Below are 20,763 nucleotides of genomic sequence, written 5' to 3'. Positions count from 1 at the left end.
TTTCCCTGTAGACATTTAAAATTGAAATTTTTATATCTTCCTCCTGGTGTTGGTACACCGCATTACTTCCTTTGCCTCCTCTTTCGTTCCCCGCTATATCTTTGTTTGCGGACACCCACGTCAACCTGATGTCTCTCTTCTGTAATTTCCCAGCAACAATAGCCCTGCAATTTTTCTAATTTATCGGCTGTTTCTTACTTTCTTGCCTAAGAGTTTTAGGCTTCTGTCGCTCCTGTCACCGACAGGACGCTTGCTGAGTTATTATGTTATTGCCCTGTTGGTATTATGACTCGGGGAACTCTTTTACCGAATATTCAATTGCTTTGCTTATCGCTAATGCTTCCACAGTGACGATGGATACTTTATCTCAAATACTTATGATATTATCTTCTCTCCGTTCATCTTCTTGCTTTATACTAAAGTTAGCTCCATTCGCAATTCCTTAATCCATCCTAGATCTGTCCGTGTATATTTCTCTGCGTAACTGCCATCATAATTTTTTTTCTCAAGTATCTTTCCTCCATATTTATCAAGGTTCTCTGATTTTTTCTGAGTTAATATATTATGTATGTGAATTATCCAATAGATTTTTCTTATATATATGTATTATTGAAATCAAACTCATTCAGAGTTTTTCCACGTTTGCGTCACTCTGATCTATGTTCTGTCCTCTGACTTTCTACTAAAGTAAATTGCGCTTGGTTAGTGAAGTTCTGGATCACGTCTCTTATGGTGCAACTCTTGTTCGATCGTAGTTTTACAACATACTTTTGTGCTAGCATGTTTAGTCTATCCGACTAAATTCTTCAGCCCTGAGATTCAGTATCTCCTCGCTATTCGTAAGCCTATTTTTTGGGCTATCTTCAATTTCTTTTAATTCTGTTGTTCCATAATATGTTGGAAGCGAATACTCTTTTGCTTGTCTAATAAGACGTTTAATTCAGTTCAATCACAGTACCTGAAACAGCGTCCTTTTGAATTCCAAAGCGGTAAACAATTAATTTCTCTTTCTTAGGCAACTTACAATTAGTTTAACTGTTGCACGATTTTGTTATTCTTATACTTATCTATCTCGGATAGAAAAGTAGATATGAACTGTTTTATAGAACCGTATAATTAAATAAGTTCTTGTAGCGTGGAACTCAATAAGTTTTTGTCTATGCTAGTGTCCAACCAAACAAGACAGATTTCTAACTTTAAATTGAAATACATAGGTTCTTGTATGTGCTAGCATGCAACTGAACAGGGTAGATCCCTAATTTTATAGGTTCTTGTATATGCTAGTATGTGCCATCTTCGGTATTTGACCGCATGGTGCAGCACTATCCAGGGAAAAACAAGATCATGAGCGTGAGAACTTTCAACGCAATCAACAGGTCAAAGTATCATTTTTGTAGAATTCATTTAAAGTTTTATTCCAAAAATTATGTTGCGTTCTCCACTAAGTCAAACCATACAGCAAGTTAATCGCAATTTTTCAAAAATAAAATGTAAACGACTGGAAGGAAAAGTAGCTATTGTTACAGCATCAACAGAAGGGTTTGATAAGATTTACTGTTATTTTGGAATCCCAATCTTTTTACATAAATTATATATTCTAATTTATAAAATATAATTTGTTGTAGTATTGGTTTTGCAATAGTAAAACGTTTAGCTGAAGAAGGTGCTAAAGTAATGATTAGCAGCCGCAAAGAATCAAATGTAAAAAAGGCTGTAGAACAACTTAAATCTGAAGGTTTAAATGTTTGTGGTACCGTATGTCATGTGGGAAAAAGTGAAGATAGAAAAAATCTTCTTAAGAACGTAAATTTGTTATTTAGTTTAGTTCGTAAATATGAAAATTTTAAAGTATACGCAAAAGTACAATTTATTAATAATATTTTAGACTGAACAAGAATTTGGTGGTTTAGATATACTTGTATCAAATGCTGCCACAAATCCAACACAATCTACATTCTTTGAAACTTCAGAGGAAGTATGGGATAAAATTTTTGATACTAATGTTAAGAGTACATTTCTTTTATTACAAGAAGCCTTACCACTTTTAAGAAAGAGTAAATCTGCGTCGATAATTCTTATGTCTTCAATAACAGCATATACACCATTTAATGTAAGTATATTTAAAAAATCATGTATCTTATCTTATTTAATATATAGTATGTTTATGTAATTCTTATATTAAAAAATAAAATTAATAATACAGTTACTAGGTGCATATGGTGTTAGTAAAACTGCATTGTTAGGAATAAATCAAGTAGCTGCTGCTACTCTTGCACCTGAAGGAATTCGTGTCAATTGCATAGCACCTGGTATTATAAAGACTAAATTTTCACGAGTGGTATGAATTTTTATATTCTTTTGTTGCTATCTTACTATACCACTAATAATATATAGTAATATTGTACAATAATATTACACAGCTTTATGAAGGTGAGACAGGAGAAGCTGTATTATCAACAATACCAATGCAAAGATTTGGTGAACCAGATGATATAGCAAATGTTGCTGCATTTTTGGCAAGTGATGATGCTTCATACATTACTGGCGAAACTATCACTGCTGGTGGTGGAATGCGAAGTAGACTTTAAATATTGTTTATGAAATTATTATAAATTATTAAAATTGTAATCCATTTTATTAAATATTCCATATAGAGTTTTCTATTTTTGTATAAGATATATATTTGTATATATATAAGATATTGTTATGATATGGTTTAATAATAGGTTACATTTACATATTACTAATATACAATGGAAAACATGATTTTATATTTTATAAATATGCGATTTGCATTAATACATGCAGCGCTTATACAATAAAAAGCAAAATTATTCATTCCCAATTACGATTTTGTAAATTTTAGCATTTATTAACTATTATACGTATTCACATATAATTATATAATACATATAAATATTCATAATGGTAATGGTAATGCTAAAATTGCGTTAAAAATGCGGAGGAAAAAAGTAGGAAAGTGAAAAAGATGAAGAAAATTACAATGACATTGGGAAATAATATTGTAGAAATATATATGATAAGAAAGTTTAGTTTATTAAGTATTTTATATACATAATTTCTTTTTACATATATTGTTATATACAAAATGCATAGCTTTATTAATTTAAACGTATGTTTTCTAATTTTCTAATCCAAAGCTATAAATGTTCAACTAGATCAGTGTAATTCAGTTTTGGATAATCTCGCACAAAAAATGATATTATTCATGTAGAATTGATTCAGCCAGGGAGGAAATGAGAGTGTTTATGGTTATAGTTCTGGTTGTTTCTGAACTGGCGCTGCGCCATACAGGCAATACTGAAAGGTGATTCACGCTAGCATATACAAGAACCTATAAAATGAAGGATCTCCCCTGTTTGGTTCAACGCTAGCATATACAAAACCGTACGTATTTAAGTTTAAAGGTACTAAAGTTGAAGGTTTAATAAAATAAATTTCAAGCCAGAGTACACCAGAGTAAAGTGCTTTTGATACCTATTGTAAGATTCTTTGAAATAAGGTTGTCTTTTTGATCACACCGTATTACAATGAAGTTACGATCTCCTACACATTTTCAATAATTAGAGAAATAATAGCGAGTATATAATATGCTTTCGCCATTTTATAAGATTTTCAAAGAGTCAATAAAGTTTGATTGATCATAAATCAACGACTTTAATTTTGTTTATATAGGAGGAATAACTTGTATAAAATTTTAATTAAATAGACACATATGGAGAAGTAAATATGATGCTTATTTTGTAACATACATGATTGTAAATAATCAATTATTAGGACATAAGTTATGTCCCAATTAACATTTATAGAATGGATTTACAGAGCTGTAACGATGATTAGTTTATACGTTTCGCCACTCTCTGTATAAAGATTACTTATGATTTAAGTCCCAGTAGTGCTCACCATAGCTGCCATCTATATTTGCCCATTTGACCTGCACAAACATCATTTTATATTAAAAAAAAATAATACCATAGATTACCAATAATAATGTAATTAAATTATAATAATCATTGAGTTCATGTCTTTTTATTAAGAGTAGATTAAATTAAATATTTTTGCTGTACCTTTCCACGATGTCGATTATTCGGAAGATCTTTTTCTTCGAATCTTTGTTCCCATTGAACTGGGTTTTCGCAAACATAGCCAAATTGCAATTTGTCATCTTTTTGATGTTCTGTAAAAATATCTCTAAACATATTTGATTGTATATATTACACATTAATTTTATATCATTTCAGTTTTGGTTGAAAATATCTTTTTTATGTTTAACAACGATTATTTAATAATAATTACATTAATTAGGATAACATAATAAAAATTTGTCTGTTTTTATTATAAGAATTTTTATTGAATTTTCTAGTGCTATACTCACTGAAACAGTTGTCTTTTCATAGCAATAATTCCTCCGTGTTCTTCATCAGTTGCCTTTTTTCTTAATCTTTCAATTATATCTGTAAATTGACATTGTTTCTATGGTTTTCACTAATTCACTTATTACGTAATTATTTTAGACGAATGTAATTATCGAGCAAGATTCAGTGACCTTCTTCATTTAAATGTTCGTATATTAGATTTTATTACAAAAAATTACTTATTTTGTTTATTTTATTTTAGGGATATTAGTATCAAAATATTTTCAAATAACATAGGATATTTCGTTGAACTGTTGAGCCTCAATATGGCTAAAACATGGCAATGTAGTGATGGAAGGGTCATTCGGAAAGAAAAATTTACGATTTTCTTTGCCAATGCCTTGCTGTACACATGATGAAAATTTTATCGAAATCAGTCGACGTACAAACAACGCATTGGAGAATATAAAAATCTTTAAATAGTAGTTAGATAGTGATAAGATCACAGGATCAAATAGAAGGTTGTAGAAAGCGGCCTTTATTATTTTCTTTACGATTCCGACCAATTGCAATTTTTTACGCGTCACCTAGTAAACTAATTCTTCTAACTTCTCAAAAAAGTTTGTCGTTTGATCTAATTGTAAAAAACTGTCTTGAATAGCCTCTGAATATTATTAATAAGTGATTGTACTTATATGTACTAATATATAAGTAATTAATAAATAATTGTAAATAATACTGTAGATAAGGTTTTTTGAGATCAATTACATTGAAGTTTTTTAATCGCGTATAACATAAATATCACAAGTGAATATGTATTGAGAAGAAAAATCAATAAATTACCTGAAAAAATTTTATGTTCCTTTTTTGCGGCGCCTATAATAACCGGAAGGATTATAAAAAAATATAAATGAATAAATTTAAACATAGCGGAATAATTGGAAGTTTATGTAAATGATTGCAATAGATAAAGTATCACCGATCAAGTTTCAATACGAACTGAGGTGACAAAGTTTTCAGAAATTGTACATCGTCTATGCTCTGATTGCTTTGACACTATTCGATGATGTGAAAGTTAGGACATAGAGAGTAACTGGTATTGTTATCTTTTAGTCAAGAAATTACGTAGATTCGTACGTATTGGTATTAATATCAATATAATGAGTTGAATATTGAAGATATAATAGTCAGTGGTACTGTTCGATTAAAAATAACACAGTGATAATTACTACAACAATAAAGTTATTATTACAGTAATGAGGTACTATACAATATAATTTAAAATACATATACATACAGTTCTGTTTTTACATGATTCTGATTTAACACATTTTAAGAAAATGTATAATTCGCTTGTTACACAATTTCACTTAATGTAACAGGATGATTTACGTCTTCGAATGTCATTACCTTCTTCTCTACGACCTGTACGAGGGAAGTTGCTGATCTACTTTCGCTCATGTAAGTAGGTTTGCTCTCGCACAGAATTATTTTGGCCAATTTTTAATTTACAATAATTAAAATATAAAGCAGAAAACTCAATTTTTGTATTTCTAATTTTCATCTTATTTTAGCTTCAAGAATCAAATTTTAGCGTCAATTACAAAATTACTTAAAAAGGCCCTATACTTGACAATAAATGTATCATGGAGTAAAACAAATAAGATGAATAAACAGGAACAATATTTTAATTGTTTTTCTGCAGCATTTACCTATTGCGCTGATCCGTTCTTAGACGGAAATTATTTTTACACGATCGATATTTCAGAACATGGGTCATAGGATCCCATAAGATGCAGGATCTATGCTGTATACTCGTCTGTGCTTTAAACTTTAATACATAGATTCTTGTATATACTGGCGTGGAACCAAACAAGCCAGAGATCTCTAATTTTATAAGTTTTTGTATATGCTAGCGTGCGTCACTTTCAACACTTGGCCTCATGGTACAGCACTATCCCCGGAACAACTAGAACTACGGGCGTGAACACTTTCATTTCTTCTCTGGTTGCTTACATATAAATATAAATTTACATAAATATTTGTAATATAATAATGGAATATAACTAATGATTTTCTTTAATGAGAATAGCTGAATACTTCCTTTGTTACTGCTACTATGTATAATTACTTTGGATTTTACCAACTTAAAAAATTTGTAAAATTATTTCTTTTGCTTGTAGATTTGAAATAAGCGTAAATCGATTATACACGATCATGAGTTTAATATTCTGTTTTATATACCAGTGCAAAAAGCAAAATAAATTTATACAGTAAGAGATAAGAATATTATTTAATATTTTCAAAATTTTATTTTATTATGCAAATATGTTGAAATAATATAACGTATAACATATATTTTCTAACACACATAACGAGTAAAAGTATGTATACATTATTAGGATAATTGGAATAATGATATTAATATCTACGTGTTATAATACTACATCTAATACAGATATTAACATCGTTAAAACGCATTTGCTGGACATACGGTATTTATATCTTAATGTAATAAAAAAAGTTCTTTTTACAAAATAAGCTATACTTCTTTCAAAGTTCAATGAAAATAAATACACTTTTTTAATAGAAGAGATGAAATAAAACATCATGATTAGTTGTGTCAGCAGAGCATTTGCATTTTTTGTGAACTTTATGCTTTTCACTATACATATAACGATTGGCTCACCCGTCCCAGTGAAAATAGGAATTATTTGACTTATAAGAGTAGAGTTTGAACTTTAAAATAATGTTGTTCCTCTATAATCTCTGTATTTGACATACTTTGAAAATTATGTAAAAGCTATTACGCTATTATCTTATAGAAATTCATACTTCTCTGCCAATACCTTTTTCTTCAATGCCTTCCATTGCTTTTCTGTAACATACTCTCTATGGGAGAGAGTCAGAATAGAACAATGGTAAGTAAAAGCATTTTGCATTAAAGACTAATCCAGCGACAAAAAAATGTGTTTTACAATATTTAATCTCGTGAGGCGCCAATAATTGTCAAAATGTATATGAAGATATTGATGATATCTATATAAAGGCTTAGTGCTGCAAAAATATACTCTTCCGCAGAAATCGAATACTTGTGATTACCACCAATCATCATTTGTGTATCATAGATCAAATAAATAGAGAAAAGAAGGGCCCCAATTGATGCATATACTAAGGTCATAACTGGTCCACGCCATATTGTTGCGATTATTCCAAAGAGTACGAAAATGATCAATGCAACGAACAAAATTGTGTTAAGAGCAGTGAAATCAAATTTCGTTTGGAATGCGAATAATGTTAATGCAAAACAAACAGCTGCAGTAATTCCAATCGCCAATAGTACCTGAAGTATTTAATAAAATATAGAGCTTTATTTTTTATTTATTATTAGTAATGAGTATAATTATTAAATTCTTAACTAATAAATTAAGAAATCATAAACTACTATCTTTAGTATCATACCTCTTTAGAGTTGTATGTAGAAGCAGCAGTAGCTAACAGAAAACTTTCTGCTATTGTAAATAGCAACAAAAACACATAATTCATAGGGGCTTTTCGTCTCACACTAGTACAACATGCCATACATATAATCAGGACAAGAGTTGCTACAAAGGAGATCCAAAATAGCTCTTGATGAGATCGAACATATTTTCTAGTAGGTTCATGGAAAAGGAAGAGCGCAATCATCGATACTGTAATCAGCAGCTGAATCATTAGTATACTGTACACTTTCCTGAAAGCAGATAAAAGTCAAAATTATTAAAACAAATATTGGAAGATATTATAAACCTTCAGCGCTAATACATACCTGATGAATCCATTTCTAATGGTTTTATCACTGAACTCAAGTCCTTTGATGCCATCAGAGTGCATAGATTCCTCATAATTTGACCCATACATGCCTGATTGTGGAACTGTACCAAATACTGGACCACCTGGTGGAATTTGTCCGTAAGGAGGTGCCCCTGGAGGAATAAAACCAGGACCTAAAAACAAATAAAATATCATAAATATTAATTAGTTAGAAAAAAGTTAGAAAAAAAGTTAGGGTATTAGTGTAAAAAAAAGTAATGACATTAAACAGACCTGGTGGTGGTGGATTTCCTCCGTAAGGAGGTGGATATCCAGGAGGGTACCCTTCTTGAGATGGATAACCAGGATTTTGAGGAGGATAACCTGCACAAGCAAATTTAAAAGAAATAAAATATTACAATGCGATAGAATCTTCATTCTGAGTTAAGCATCACTCTTTGTGAGATTTTGTGCTCCATTAACAGCCACTAAATGTTGATGTATGATTTTCTTTAAATATATTGTTTTCCCTTCAATTTGTAATTTCTTTTTCTGAGGGAATCGCACAACATGTTTAAATTATATTATGATTAATTAAATTATGATTAATGATTATACAGTTTAATAGGTAATATTCAATGGTGATACCCATTTGAAATAAGTAACATGGTGCTTGTGGTTTACTAACTACTTTGTTGCATATTGAAGATGTAATGAATCATAATAAAAAATATGTATAATTTAGAAAGGAAATCAGAACCTTGATGCCCTGCATAAAATCCTGCACCTGGTGTATTCTGCCAAGTTGCCATCTTTTGGTTTTTGTTTTAACTGAAAAAGAATCTATTATTATCATGAGACATTGTTGTGATAACAGAACATCAATGGAATACCAGCGCACGAATGTACCAACAACCTTAAAATAAAGTTAGTCACAAAATTACTAAGAACATTTGCTTTTCAACATGTTCCAAAATATTTTATTAATTTCTCAAAGCATTTAATATACAAAGTACTATTATGTTAGAAGTATTTGTACTAAATTACATAAAAACAAAACATTAATCAACTAAAGTTATATTATAAGATTGCAGTTCCAAATATGTATGTTCATTCTTAAAAAACACAATAGTAATAAGCAATTAATAAGTAAAAGTCTTAAATTAATAATTACCTATACATCTCCAAATAACAAAGAAAATTTAAATAATTTTAATATAACATAATGTGTTATGTTGACAAAATTTATAAAAATTGCCAAAGAATTTTTTTATATCTTAAATGCAATTATTTTATATAAAACTGATTCATCACAGTATGTATGAGGAAAATACCAAATATCAGTATATCAGATAAAGTATAGCTCAGTATAGTATAGCTAAGTATATATCATTATTGCTGAAATAAGTTTAAACATTACAAGATATAAATTGCTCACATTTATAAGTATTCTTTATGACACACTGTTTAGCTTTATGAATGTTTATTAACAGGGTAATCCTAACAAGATCGTTTTGCATCTAGAGATTCACATTCATCTACATATAACAAATATTTAAATACTATAAATATGAGCATAATTAACTTTTATTAATTTTCCCAACGCATTAAGATCAGCTGCAAATAAAATTCACCAACATCAGTTAATAGTTATTATCGTTATACGTTTACGTTATATGTATAATGTCACAGTCCAATGTGCTGTTAAAAAATATATTTTTATTAAAAACGTAAGTACATACATACATACATATACAACGTGTCTTTCAAGAAACGCCAAGGATAAAAAAAGAAAACGAAAGTTGGTAATGTTACACGCGATAAGCTATCTTACAGATCTTATTGCAAATGAATAACGTAAATTTTTAATATGCTTTAAATTTTGATGTAAAGCGTATTATTACAAACGATATATTCGAAAATATCAAAATCAAATGATTTTCTTCCGGTAGTGAAACAAATAAACATAATATTACGAAACATAGCAGCGACATATCGATACTTAAGTTTTCCTATATTAGCACCTGGTACAATGAAACGTTGAAGTTTATCAGAATTTGTTCATTTTAAAAAGACATTTTTACAACAGTCACAAAAATTCACGAAGAATATATATTATAATATTAACCTGAGAAGCAAATTGCTGATGTTACACGTCAATCTGATGCGTCATGCGCACTTTCTGGGAATAGTGACAATCGATAACAACATTCGTGCGCCGAATATGAGCCGAATTTATTTACCTTTTTCAGAATTCGTTTAAGATCCTTAAACGAGGAAACGATTGACACCGCCTAAAATGATGATTGGTTTAACTAGATTATGCTGTCGGCTTTGATCGTTTATGCACTTTGGTTTTTACCAACAATAGCATATAACGCGTTCCACTTGTCAACCTATGACTGATCTCACATAAGTATAGCATGCAACTAATTTAATCATACGAGCAACTGATATGAAGTAAGTTGAATATAGAGGGGGAACATTCTAGTAAACTAAGCGCTTGCGTGACACGTTTATCACTGTATTGTTTACTGTTATATGAGATATGTGTTACATTTCCAAGAAAAATATTGCGTAATGTGAATTTCACGAATGTGACCTGATCTATTGTAACATAATCCTTTTATGTCATTAAATGAACAATGATCTACCTATTTCTTTATAAAGAAGTTTAAATTCCATTGTGTAATGATGTGATATTATTTTCTATACACATGAAAGTTGGAGAAAAACTTTAATATTATCTGTTGCATAGAACTCACAGAATATACTAAATGTTTTTTGAACATAAGCCAGTCTTCATAACGAATAAAGAAAATAATAAAGTTCTAGAGTATTTTAGTAATTAATTTTCTGTAATGTAATAATACTATGATAAAGAAATATATATCCTTTTTTCATTTATCTTATACCTATGTTTTTATCGAAAAGTTTAAGTGCTTTGAGAAGTAGATGGCGCAAAAATTTTCAAAAACAAATTTCCTCTCTGTTGATAGTATCAACTTACAATAGGTACCAACATAACAAAAAGGTTGCTCTAGAGTCCACGTGTGTGACAATTGTGGTTATGTTTTCTAACATGTAGTATAGTTTGTATAATTAGAGTTTAATAATGCTATTATAAATGGTAGTAAAGAGTTAAATAAATCATGTCAACTTGTAAAATACATAATATTAGGTTTTATAACCTAGAACCTCGATCTGTTACTTGTTTATCTTATGAATGTAAGACGAAAAAGCTGGCACTTGCGAGGTTAGTTTCCCAAATTGCACTTATTTAGACTTCATAGGTGATTGTAACAATATTTACGATAACATTTTAACAGGAATGACAATTCGATTGAAGTCTGGAATGTTGGGAATGCACCTTTTGTGGAATGTACGATACCTGGTCATCCAGAAAATTCCATAGAAAATATTCTGTGGATAGGTCCAAGATTGTTTTCAACCGGTCTTCACGGCATGATAACAGAATATGATTTAACGACATTATCTATCAAAAGCGAAGTTGCAGTGACTGGAGGAGCAGCCTGGTGCATGGATGTTAATCATAAAAAAACGTGTTTAGCTGTTGGTACAGAGGATGGATATATCAATACATTTTCTGTTACTCCCCATTCATTGATATACGAAAGGATATTTGATAAACAGAAAGGAAGAATCCTTTGTATTAAATGGGATAACACCGGAGAAATGATCTATACAGGGTCTGTTGACACAATTAGAGTTTGGAATGCCATATCTGGTCATGCGATCCATAAAATGACGACTTCTAGGAAGGAAGCAAAGAAAGAAACTATTATCTGGTGTTTAGCAGTTACGGATGACAACATCATAATTTCTGGAGATTCGCGTGGGTATTTATCATTTTGGGATCCTCACATGGGTACCCTAATAGAATCCCATGAAAGTCATACAGCTGATGTATTAGCTGTTACTTTATCTCACGACATGAATATTGTATATTGTGCTGGTGTTGACCCAGTAGTGAGAAGCTTTTGTAAAATAACTATGAAATCAAGTGGTAGGCCACAATGGGTGAAAGGAATCGAAAGAAGGTTACATGCTCATGATGTAAGAGCCTTAGTAGAAGCTGATGGAAAATTATATTCAGCTGGTGTAGATGGATATCTAGCCCAGTCTAGTTATCCACCAAAAATTCTGGTTAAATATCCACCATTACTACAGCTTCCATGTGCTACAGTTTGTAGGAAATCTAGATGCATTCTTTTACGATATACAAACTTTCTTGAGCTATGGAGGCTTGGATCACCTACTAAAGTATCTTCAGATACAATACGTCCTGGAATGGTCCACCAGTTAGAAGAGGAGCCTATAAAATTGCTGCAATTAAAAACGAAAAGAGACGAACACATCCTTTCTTGTGCTATCAACAAGGATGCCAAAACAATCGTTTATTCAACCGATGATCATGTTAGAGTTTTCAACTTTGACGTGATTGAGGGAGATGCACAATTATCTAGAAATGATACGGACATTTCTGCAACCAGAATACAAAAAATGTTATTTAGTCCAAATGGAAAATTATTTGTAACAATAAATAACGACGAAAAAAATAGCACTATAACATTATATAAAGTGGAAAAGAAGCATCTGAGACATCTTGGCTTTTTTTACACAAATAAGGAATCTATTATAAGTGTTGGACTCGTGTGTTTTTCTCCTGACAGTAAATTTTTGGTTTGTGCTGATCGTCAGGGTAGAATTGCTGTATATAATGTTAGTGACACTACAAACAACGACGGACCTGTCGCATGGTTGTTACCCAAATACAGTTGTCCACCAACAGCCATGGCGATCCAGAAAGGCACGTTAAATTTAGTTATCGTATATTCCGATCACAAGGTAAGAAAAAAGCGCGAGATGTAACAAAGATTTTCTTTTAGCTCGAGATATTAAAACTTGTAATACCTCTCGTTTAAAACGGTCTAGTATCGTAAAACGATAAGTTACTAAGAATTAGATCAGCTATAAAAACGTATAATCTTTCTATCACCCGAACCTTCTGCCTTCCATGAATCTTGCAGTAAATTGTTACTATAACTTCCAGTATCACACGTAAAATTAAAAGCTATAAAACTACACATTTTATGAACAATTATTTTCCATAATTAATCGTTGATTGTTTAATTTCAGATTATCGAGTATAACATATTACAAAGACAATACACCAAATTCTCGAACAATTTACAAAGTCGACTTCCCAAGCAATGGTTAGCCCGGCCATTTCCTATAACGAATATTATTTTTGATCCTCGTAACGAGAATATCATAATAATGCACGATGATTCGACAGTTTACGTAATTGATAAATTGAACGAGTTCTCAGAAAAAGAAACAAAAATTTTAAAGCGCGAGAATGGCGATACCACCGAGGACAATAATTCTGTGATAAATTCTCAGCAAGTTTTTCAAGTCCTTAAAAAATACAAGGTAATTTCATTTATAACATTATGTAATTGAAATATACGAAAGTCAATATACAACATCGCTGTTTGTAGCACCTTGTATACTTGGATTGGTTGACCGACGAAGAATTAGTGGCAGTCGAAGTAAACCCCATATCCTTGACAGAAAAGTTACCGCCGACTCTCAAACAAAAATGGTTTGGAATGTAAATATATGAAGAATGAAATAAATGAAATCCATTTTCTTACTGGAATCGAATGTTGTCCGCAAAGCCGTCATCACATTTTTATAAGAGCATCAAAATGAAAAATTACATATCTATTTCTATGTCAACTACTACATTGTTCATATGAGACTACAACGATTTATTTTTTAATACATTTTCTTATAGTATATAGTCTCTGGTGTATGAAATATATATTCCATAATTTACTCGAATTCTCCACTTAACCGAGAAAAATGAATCTTTGCTGCATGACGCGAAATTCACCAGGTTCAATGGGTGGTTCTATCGTTCGTTTCGGCGAGATATACCAGTGACCTGTAAACTCAAGATTATATTCTGGACGGGATGATCGTAAGCCTACCATACCGGATGCCGTTCTGGGAATGGACGGCGATGGTTTCAGAAGAATTGGTGAACGCTTAATCGCATCTTCCGGTGGTTTGTGTTGGAAAGTGTCCGCCGGAAATCCCTCCTTTCTGCATTCTTCGGCCAGCACCTACGGTCAGTGACACCGGGGAACATTAAAATTCGTGTGGTGCGCATCGCCGATACTGCACTATGCGTTTTCTTCCAGCTGGTTTGTGGTACCTTCTTAAAAAATTCAGCCGACAGGTGTTCATACTTTCTGGACCAGTTGCGCCGAGATAACTTATCTCGTAGCATAATTTCCTTACTGAAATTCACATACCACTCGATATTAATAAAATACATCATATTTCAGCCGAGACTAAATGGAAGAATTAAATTGTTTTTCTACGTGTCTCTACCAAATACTGTCAAAGTTCACCGGATTTCTTCCCTTACTCTTCTCAGTTCTACCATCTACTTTATCTTGCGATTCGTCCGTCATTTCCAAGGAAATAGAAAATTTATATATAATACACGATACGATAGAGAATCGTAGTTCTCACGTGGAACAGATAAACAATATGTTATTGAAATCACTTATACCCAAGTAGAGTCTTGATGTAGTTTGTTCGATACGGTATCCGTTGCCATAGTCTCTATCTAATTCCATCTGCATTTCCAATATACAATTTGATATATTTCATACAAAGTTTGACATATTCTCCAGAGAATCATCTTACCAAAAACAATCGCTAACTTAGTACAGCAAGCAAGTAAGTAAGCGTGCAAAGATCGTGAAGGCAGAGTATTTTCGAGCATCGAGGCTCGATCACCGAATTATTGATTTTCAGTAACAGCCATATAAAAGGTAGGAAATGAGGTACCGCGGGAAATCTCGTTGAGCCAAGGTAAACCGAGTCTAAGGACCGGCTACGAGGCCATAAACCAAGAAGTGTTTAATCTTTGGTGCGCGAGTTGTAACATGCAGCCGTACGAAGGAAGGCGTAGACGTAGCGGCTTAAGCCTGCAGGAAATAATCAAAGCGGCGATACAGTGGCGAATAGGTAGAGAGAGTTCTGTGTGTCGCAATGTCGAGGTAACGCGATGTACACCTCTGGTGTACGTGAATTTAGGTACGTCTAACACGTTCGTCTTGGTTCGAGGTAACGGTTTGAAAAGCTTTGTAGTTGTGAGGACTCGAGCAACAGCAACAGGGGGGTAAGGGCGTAGGAAGGGGGTTGGAAACGGCTGCAGAGTGCAATGCGCCAAGATTACGACTAATCTGCGCCCGAGACTGGTCGGAAGCGTAGTTTCTGTAACTTACATCGCTTAAAGCGTCAGCTCGTTCAACCCTCAAACTCCTCGTCGCCATTCCCGCCCGCGCACAGTTTCCCTCTCCCATAATATCGTCCCCCTTTATACCTGTTTTCTCTCTATCCCTTCCTCTCTTTCTCCGTCTATAACCACTCTTGCATTAGCGAGGACTGATTCCCTTGGGAAAATTGCGTTCTCGAAACTGGAAAGTTTAACGTGCCACGGACTTGCCAGGGACTTTACTATCCACGGGTCTACCAGGAAAACTTTATTCTTTCCGTTACCTGCAGCCTCGAGAAATGAACAGCGCCTCTCCTCTCCTCTTCTCTTCTTCCCGACACGGTAAGGCGATTCCATAGGATTTATTATTTACGCGTCGACGTTGCAACTCTTCTTCGAAAACCGGGATAGTTGGTTCGTGTGTTACAGAGAGGGTGTGAGTGAGTGAGAGAGAGAGAGAGAGAGAGAGAGAGAGAGAGAGAGAGAGAGAGAGAGAGAGAGAGAGAGAGAGAGAGAGACGGATAAAGGCAACCGAGCGAGGCTTATATGCGGCCGAACGATGAGATTCAATTGACTGGAGCCTCCTGGTACTAACAGCTGGCATTAATCACCGAGAGATCGTCGATATAATGCACGCGTGTTCCGTGGATAACGTGCACTGGCTGGGGTGGCTCGTACTTTCGGACACGCGAGGGTTTCCCGTTCGTTATCGCGATACCAATATTCGCACTCTCTTCACGCACGTCTCGTGTGTACACCGTGTATACCAATTGACGGCTGCTTCCCTTTTCACGTGGCCGTGATCCCCTCGATCACTCGTACGCCGGTGATGTCTGAAGTGGCGGCATCGCGCACGCGAGCTCCATCGGCAGTCCGAGAGAGGAATTCCCGTAGCGATTCGCGTGTCCATCGCTCGAAGTCCTTATAACACGTTACTCTTATCGTTCTTGCATTTCTCTTATCAATCGAATATTTTTCCAGATGTCTATTTCTTTTAGATTGGACGATTTAGAATTTGTAATTTACATGGCTATCAATTTTCGACTGTCATTGATGCTTATACACATAAACAGTGCAAGTACATAAACGTACATGAGATTGTGCGGAGAATTGGTAATGAGAATTAGAAAATATTTAAGTGGAATCATCAGACTATCGGCAGAAATGGAATGGAACGTATAGCGATCAATTCTTAACTCCACAGGTTTTTTCTCGAACATTGTTTCGCTCCTTTTAATAACGAACTCCTTCGAATAGATCTTACGGGCTTCTAGACTATTTAATTTCTCGGATTTCTCTTTCGAGTAAGTTCGTAATAAAAGATTACGATAAATATTAACGAGTACAAAGAGATCTATTTTATGAACGAATGTTAAATGTTTCGTGTTAGTCGTCTTCGAGGTAGTATTTATTCGAACGTTTCATTATTCGATAGAAATTTATACTAAAAATATTAAGAATTTCTTGAACAGCCCGATACGATCCCGATATGATCGAGTGCTTTACCATCTGCTCGGAGAGCGATTATCGGTACGATCCGATGGGATCGAGGTATCCAGGTGCACGCTAGGAGAGTGCAAAGGTCAAGCGAGAGGAAATGTAAAGAAAAGAGAAGAAAGAAAGACAGGTAAAGAGACACGACCGAAGAGAGAAATTTGCGGGATCGTAGATGTAGAGACACGGCGGGGCGCGCTGTAAATTACAAGCGGAGCGCCAAACCGCTATGGTCTTCTCTCGGTGGCGCAGGGGTGTCTAGACGTATAGATAATACCGAGTTTGTGCGGGGGCAGACGCAACCTAGACGGTCCCTGGTTCATCCAGCCACCCGAACCAGCCAACCAACCAGCCAGCCAGCCAGCCAACCAGGCTAGGCTAGACACATCGACCATGCTCCGTTTCCCTCGTTTGCCTCTTACTCTCTCTTCCTCTTCCTATTCTCTGTATACTCGCTCTCTGTCCCATTCTGGTAGCCAGCACCGTCGTTTTCACCTATATACTGTCACGGTCTTCGTCGCACCCGGCCATCTGTGAGCATACCTATATGCCAGCAACCGGATTTCCCATCGTTCTCGTCGCACCGGCTCACGAACGCGAGCTTCCTCTCGCATTCGCCGCGAAAGGCAAGAGATGCAAATACTCAATAGCATCGCCCTGCTGGATCCGAGATCCCATTGGCAGCGATCGTGACGTGGATGACGCACCAAGTCTGTTTCTACGTCTTCGTCTCACCTTCGAGACCTCCTTGCACATCCAGTCGAGGTGTTACCTCGCGACCTCGGAATTGTTTCCGCTCGCGAACGTTCCTCGCGATGTTCCGCGGTACTTGGCTGAAAATTTACCTTGCTTTCGGCTGACAGCCTTCCATTTGCTATTTGATGTGTTGCGGGAATTCTAATGGCTGATGTAGTGGTAGCTGAAGAAATTGCGATTCCAATGGCGCAGGAGATTTAGAGTCTTTGGTTACGACGCTATCGGTGATTTGTGGCTGACGGAGATAAAGATTTGGTTTTCTGCGCTGGGAAAGTGAAACGATAGATATAAATTACGATAACGGTGCTGGTTACGCAATTTTATTCTCACTTTGATACTTTGTTTTGATAATTGTTAATAGTCTCTTCGCAAACTATATAGCGGGCAAATACTTATTGATAAAAGAAGTATACAGTTAATAGCGTTGACGATTTACTAAAACTAAAGCTATTTCTTCGAACATCTCGGAATATCATTTTTGGAATTGTTTCCCTGATACGATAGAAAACCTTGATATATCGAAACTGCTATTTGAAATGACAGTCTACGTACGATCTAATACGGTATAATTTAATACTTTCTGTTTTTATATGAGCAACGACGGACACTAGAAACGTCCGCTTCGATCAGCACTGGCTTTCACGGGGAATTAAGGATACACTCGATCCCCCGCGGTGTCCGTTTCAGGATCTTCCTATATCGTTTCGCAGTAGACCAGGCCTCGATGCCGGTCCGCCCGCCGTTTTAATCGGCCGACTGCAATGTATAAATCCCCGTTAAATAATACGGTAGTTAACAGTGCCATTAAGCCGTTCGAGATACCGCAAAACCGGTAGGGTGCTCTTCGCTGTACGCGCGAAGTCCGTATTTATCGGCAGCCGACGCGCCACCACCGAGAAATATTGTTCTGCGTTCGTTTCCACCGGTGCGGCGTGGAATTCGACGGCCGACAAATATGGTGAAGGGAGGGCAAGATAAAAAGAAAAAAGAAAAAAGAGGAGGCAAAAAAAGGGAACCGAAATCAGAGAGAAGGAGAGGAAGGACAGAGAATGGAACGACTTAACGTACATTGGCTCATTGTACTTTTTCAAATGAACATGGTCGACGAAATTCTTTTATATATCTTTGAAACCTGTTCATTGACTGCAGTTAGTAGCACTTTAAAAAGTATTTCATTTTTGTGCAATTATTTTCTACCAGTAACCAATCCTGAATTAGTTCTTAACGTGTCAAGTTTTGGAGGATGATGACCCACCTCTTATACTTGAGTTATCGCAGCTGGAAAAGGAATATGTATATACTTTTTGGCGTACAGAGTTTCATCCAAATCGAAGCCAGGCTGATTATAGGGAAAGAAAACGTTTGACATTTATCGTATGTATTGTGTTGTCGATACCACCTAATGACAAAATCCCCGATCACTTAGTTGCCAATCCAATCTAATTGGCGAGATTTTCATTATAACGCTGAAGCAGCAGGTCGAAGCTTTCCCTTTGAATGCAAACGAAGTTTTTCTATAAGTGTGCTAATATTCGCGAATGAGAATATACGTACATTTCCCGATTTGTTTGAATCATTGCTGATATAGTTACGATAATCGAGTTTACGATAATAACGCGTATAATATATTTATAAGCGGTTTCTGCAAGTGTTGAAATATTTTCGCGAGTTACCGCATAGTAACGAGTGCAAAAACGGGCAAACGTGCAAATTCTCGCCTACCCTCTTCGTTCAAGGCCGTACACGTAATTAATTGTTTCAGGTATGATGAGAGGGATCGTTTTTACGTGGCGCGAATCGTAATTAGCGGCTTCGTATAAATATGAAATTTCATCGCGATTATTTAAAGTCACGTTGTCGAGCGCGAAAACGGTGGCTCGCGGAAGCGTACAGTATATACGCCAGTGCGGCTGACACTTGGAGGGTTCGTTTTAATGATCTCGATCCGTTGATTCCGAATGGACTCGGGCGTTTCCTAACGACTAACGTCTAACGACTGGGCGAAGTGAATGGCGCGATGATGTCTTTGCTTTATTTTCGCGAGGGGAAACGATGTCGGGAAAGAACCAACCTGGGGGAATTGTCTCAGGTAAATTGAGTTCGCTTTAATTCGAAATGGAACAAGTATTCGAAGGTAGAGTGGTTAAATAAAATGAATAGGCTCGATCACGGAAGTATCTGGCCGCGACACAGTATCTGTCCAGGTATCTGCCATTGATACAAATGATGCAATTGGAAAACTTGGTCTGTTAAACATGTTTAAAAATTCGTAGTTATATTAAAGTAGCCCTTTAAATGATGGGTTATACGACGCGACGAAAGCCTTTTTAAAAGTTGAAATTAAATATAATAATTAAATTATTTAATACCCAGAATAAGTACCTAATAGTCACAATCAATCGATACGGTATATAAAAATATTAATATCAAATATTGTATGAAAAATCGTCTTAAAAGTTATAAGATAACAAAGAAATGGAATATAATGTTAAAAGAAACGACTGCACCAAAACTTATCTTTATAGATACATAATTCGACAAAAGTATAACAAATATCTAATTATTACAATTAATCAGAAATTCTTAATAAATAAGATACTTTAATACTATTTCTTTCAAAACACGTTTATGATTATGGTACTGAAATCTTCACGAGTATAAGAAACATCGATGAAGTGGAGGGAAAACTAACGACAAACACGTCGATCTATCTTGTACTCGCATATCTCGGAGGAACGATATTGCGGTGACCCCGTTGCTTGACAAACGATCGCTTTTATTCCGTCGGACAATTACACGTAGCGAAGAAACGCTAACGAGCAATAGATATAGATAACAAGCAGCATCCGCCATAGTTTCATGAATCGTTCGATAAAAGAGTTCGCTTATTTTTCGAACAACAATTGGACCAACTGAAAATGCTTACAACACAGGGGGTGACCGCTGTTGTGGCCATTATCTGTAGCGGAAATATCGAAGAAAAGCATGTGACAGAAATATTGCCTACATCCATTTCGATCCATC

General features: G+C 34.6%; 5 protein-coding genes across 11 annotated transcripts; 2 read left to right on the top strand and 3 right to left on the bottom strand.

Moving 5' to 3' along the window:
* The first annotated feature begins 1,226 nt into the window (after positions 1 to 1,226).
* On the top strand, positions 1,227 to 2,845 carry LOC126925635 (dehydrogenase/reductase SDR family member 4). Its single transcript, XM_050741405.1, has 5 exons — positions 1,227 to 1,539; positions 1,626 to 1,803; positions 1,886 to 2,110; positions 2,204 to 2,338; positions 2,421 to 2,845. Exons 1-5 carry the CDS (start codon positions 1,427 to 1,429, stop codon positions 2,586 to 2,588), a joined length of 819 nt encoding a protein of 272 aa, XP_050597362.1. The 5' UTR covers positions 1,227 to 1,426; the 3' UTR covers positions 2,589 to 2,845.
* Positions 2,846 to 3,737: 892 nt separating this feature from the next.
* LOC126925653 (uncharacterized) lies at positions 3,738 to 5,978 on the bottom strand. Its single transcript, XM_050741436.1, has 4 exons — positions 5,220 to 5,978; positions 4,397 to 4,475; positions 4,089 to 4,212; positions 3,738 to 3,955 (listed from the first exon to the last, which is right to left on the bottom strand). Exons 1-4 carry the CDS (start codon positions 5,302 to 5,304, stop codon positions 3,893 to 3,895), a joined length of 351 nt encoding a protein of 116 aa, XP_050597393.1. The 5' UTR covers positions 5,305 to 5,978; the 3' UTR covers positions 3,738 to 3,892.
* Positions 5,979 to 6,665: 687 nt separating this feature from the next.
* LOC126925600 (protein lifeguard 1-like) lies at positions 6,666 to 10,619 on the bottom strand. 5 transcript variants are annotated; one of them, XM_050741350.1, is made up of 6 exons: positions 10,412 to 10,619; positions 8,929 to 9,011; positions 8,463 to 8,552; positions 8,185 to 8,362; positions 7,839 to 8,109; positions 6,666 to 7,719 (listed from the first exon to the last, which is right to left on the bottom strand). In XM_050741350.1, exons 2-6 carry the CDS (start codon positions 8,978 to 8,980, stop codon positions 7,360 to 7,362), a joined length of 951 nt encoding a protein of 316 aa, XP_050597307.1. In that variant the 5' UTR covers positions 8,981 to 9,011; positions 10,412 to 10,619; the 3' UTR covers positions 6,666 to 7,359. The 5 variants fall into 5 exon arrangements, with proteins under 5 accessions (XP_050597307.1, XP_050597299.1, XP_050597317.1 ...); XM_050741342.1 differs by having other exon boundaries at positions 8,929 to 8,999; positions 10,412 to 10,618; XM_050741360.1 differs by lacking the exon at positions 10,412 to 10,619 and adding an exon at positions 10,297 to 10,381 and having other exon boundaries at positions 8,929 to 8,999.
* Positions 10,620 to 11,041: 422 nt separating this feature from the next.
* Positions 11,042 to 13,854, top strand: LOC126925556 (U3 small nucleolar RNA-associated protein 4 homolog). The gene is made up of 4 exons (XM_050741236.1): positions 11,042 to 11,424; positions 11,498 to 13,037; positions 13,329 to 13,625; positions 13,694 to 13,854. Exons 1-4 carry the CDS (start codon positions 11,321 to 11,323, stop codon positions 13,808 to 13,810), a joined length of 2,058 nt encoding a protein of 685 aa, XP_050597193.1. The 5' UTR covers positions 11,042 to 11,320; the 3' UTR covers positions 13,811 to 13,854.
* Positions 13,855 to 13,904: 50 nt separating this feature from the next.
* LOC126925645 (uncharacterized) lies at positions 13,905 to 15,760 on the bottom strand. 3 transcript variants are annotated; one of them, XM_050741423.1, is made up of 4 exons: positions 14,595 to 15,759; positions 14,416 to 14,500; positions 14,194 to 14,323; positions 13,905 to 14,142 (listed from the first exon to the last, which is right to left on the bottom strand). In XM_050741423.1, the coding sequence occupies exons 1-4, from the start codon at positions 14,675 to 14,677 to the stop codon at positions 14,048 to 14,050; spliced, it is 393 nt and encodes a 130-aa protein (XP_050597380.1). In that variant the 5' UTR covers positions 14,678 to 15,759; the 3' UTR covers positions 13,905 to 14,047. The 3 variants fall into 3 exon arrangements, 2 of the variants coding, with proteins under 2 accessions (XP_050597380.1, XP_050597374.1); XR_007714045.1 differs by having other exon boundaries at positions 14,194 to 14,500; positions 15,500 to 15,750; XM_050741417.1 differs by having other exon boundaries at positions 13,905 to 14,323; positions 14,595 to 15,760.
* Between the last annotated feature and the right edge of the window lie 5,003 nt (positions 15,761 to 20,763).

Source organism: Bombus affinis, chromosome 2 (assembly GCF_024516045.1).
Source record: "Bombus affinis isolate iyBomAffi1 chromosome 2, iyBomAffi1.2, whole genome shotgun sequence".
Lineage (NCBI taxonomy): Eukaryota > Metazoa > Arthropoda > Insecta > Hymenoptera > Apidae > Bombus > Bombus affinis.
The sequence above is the reverse complement of the archived record's forward strand: the minus strand, read 5'-3'. Positions and strand labels throughout refer to the sequence as shown.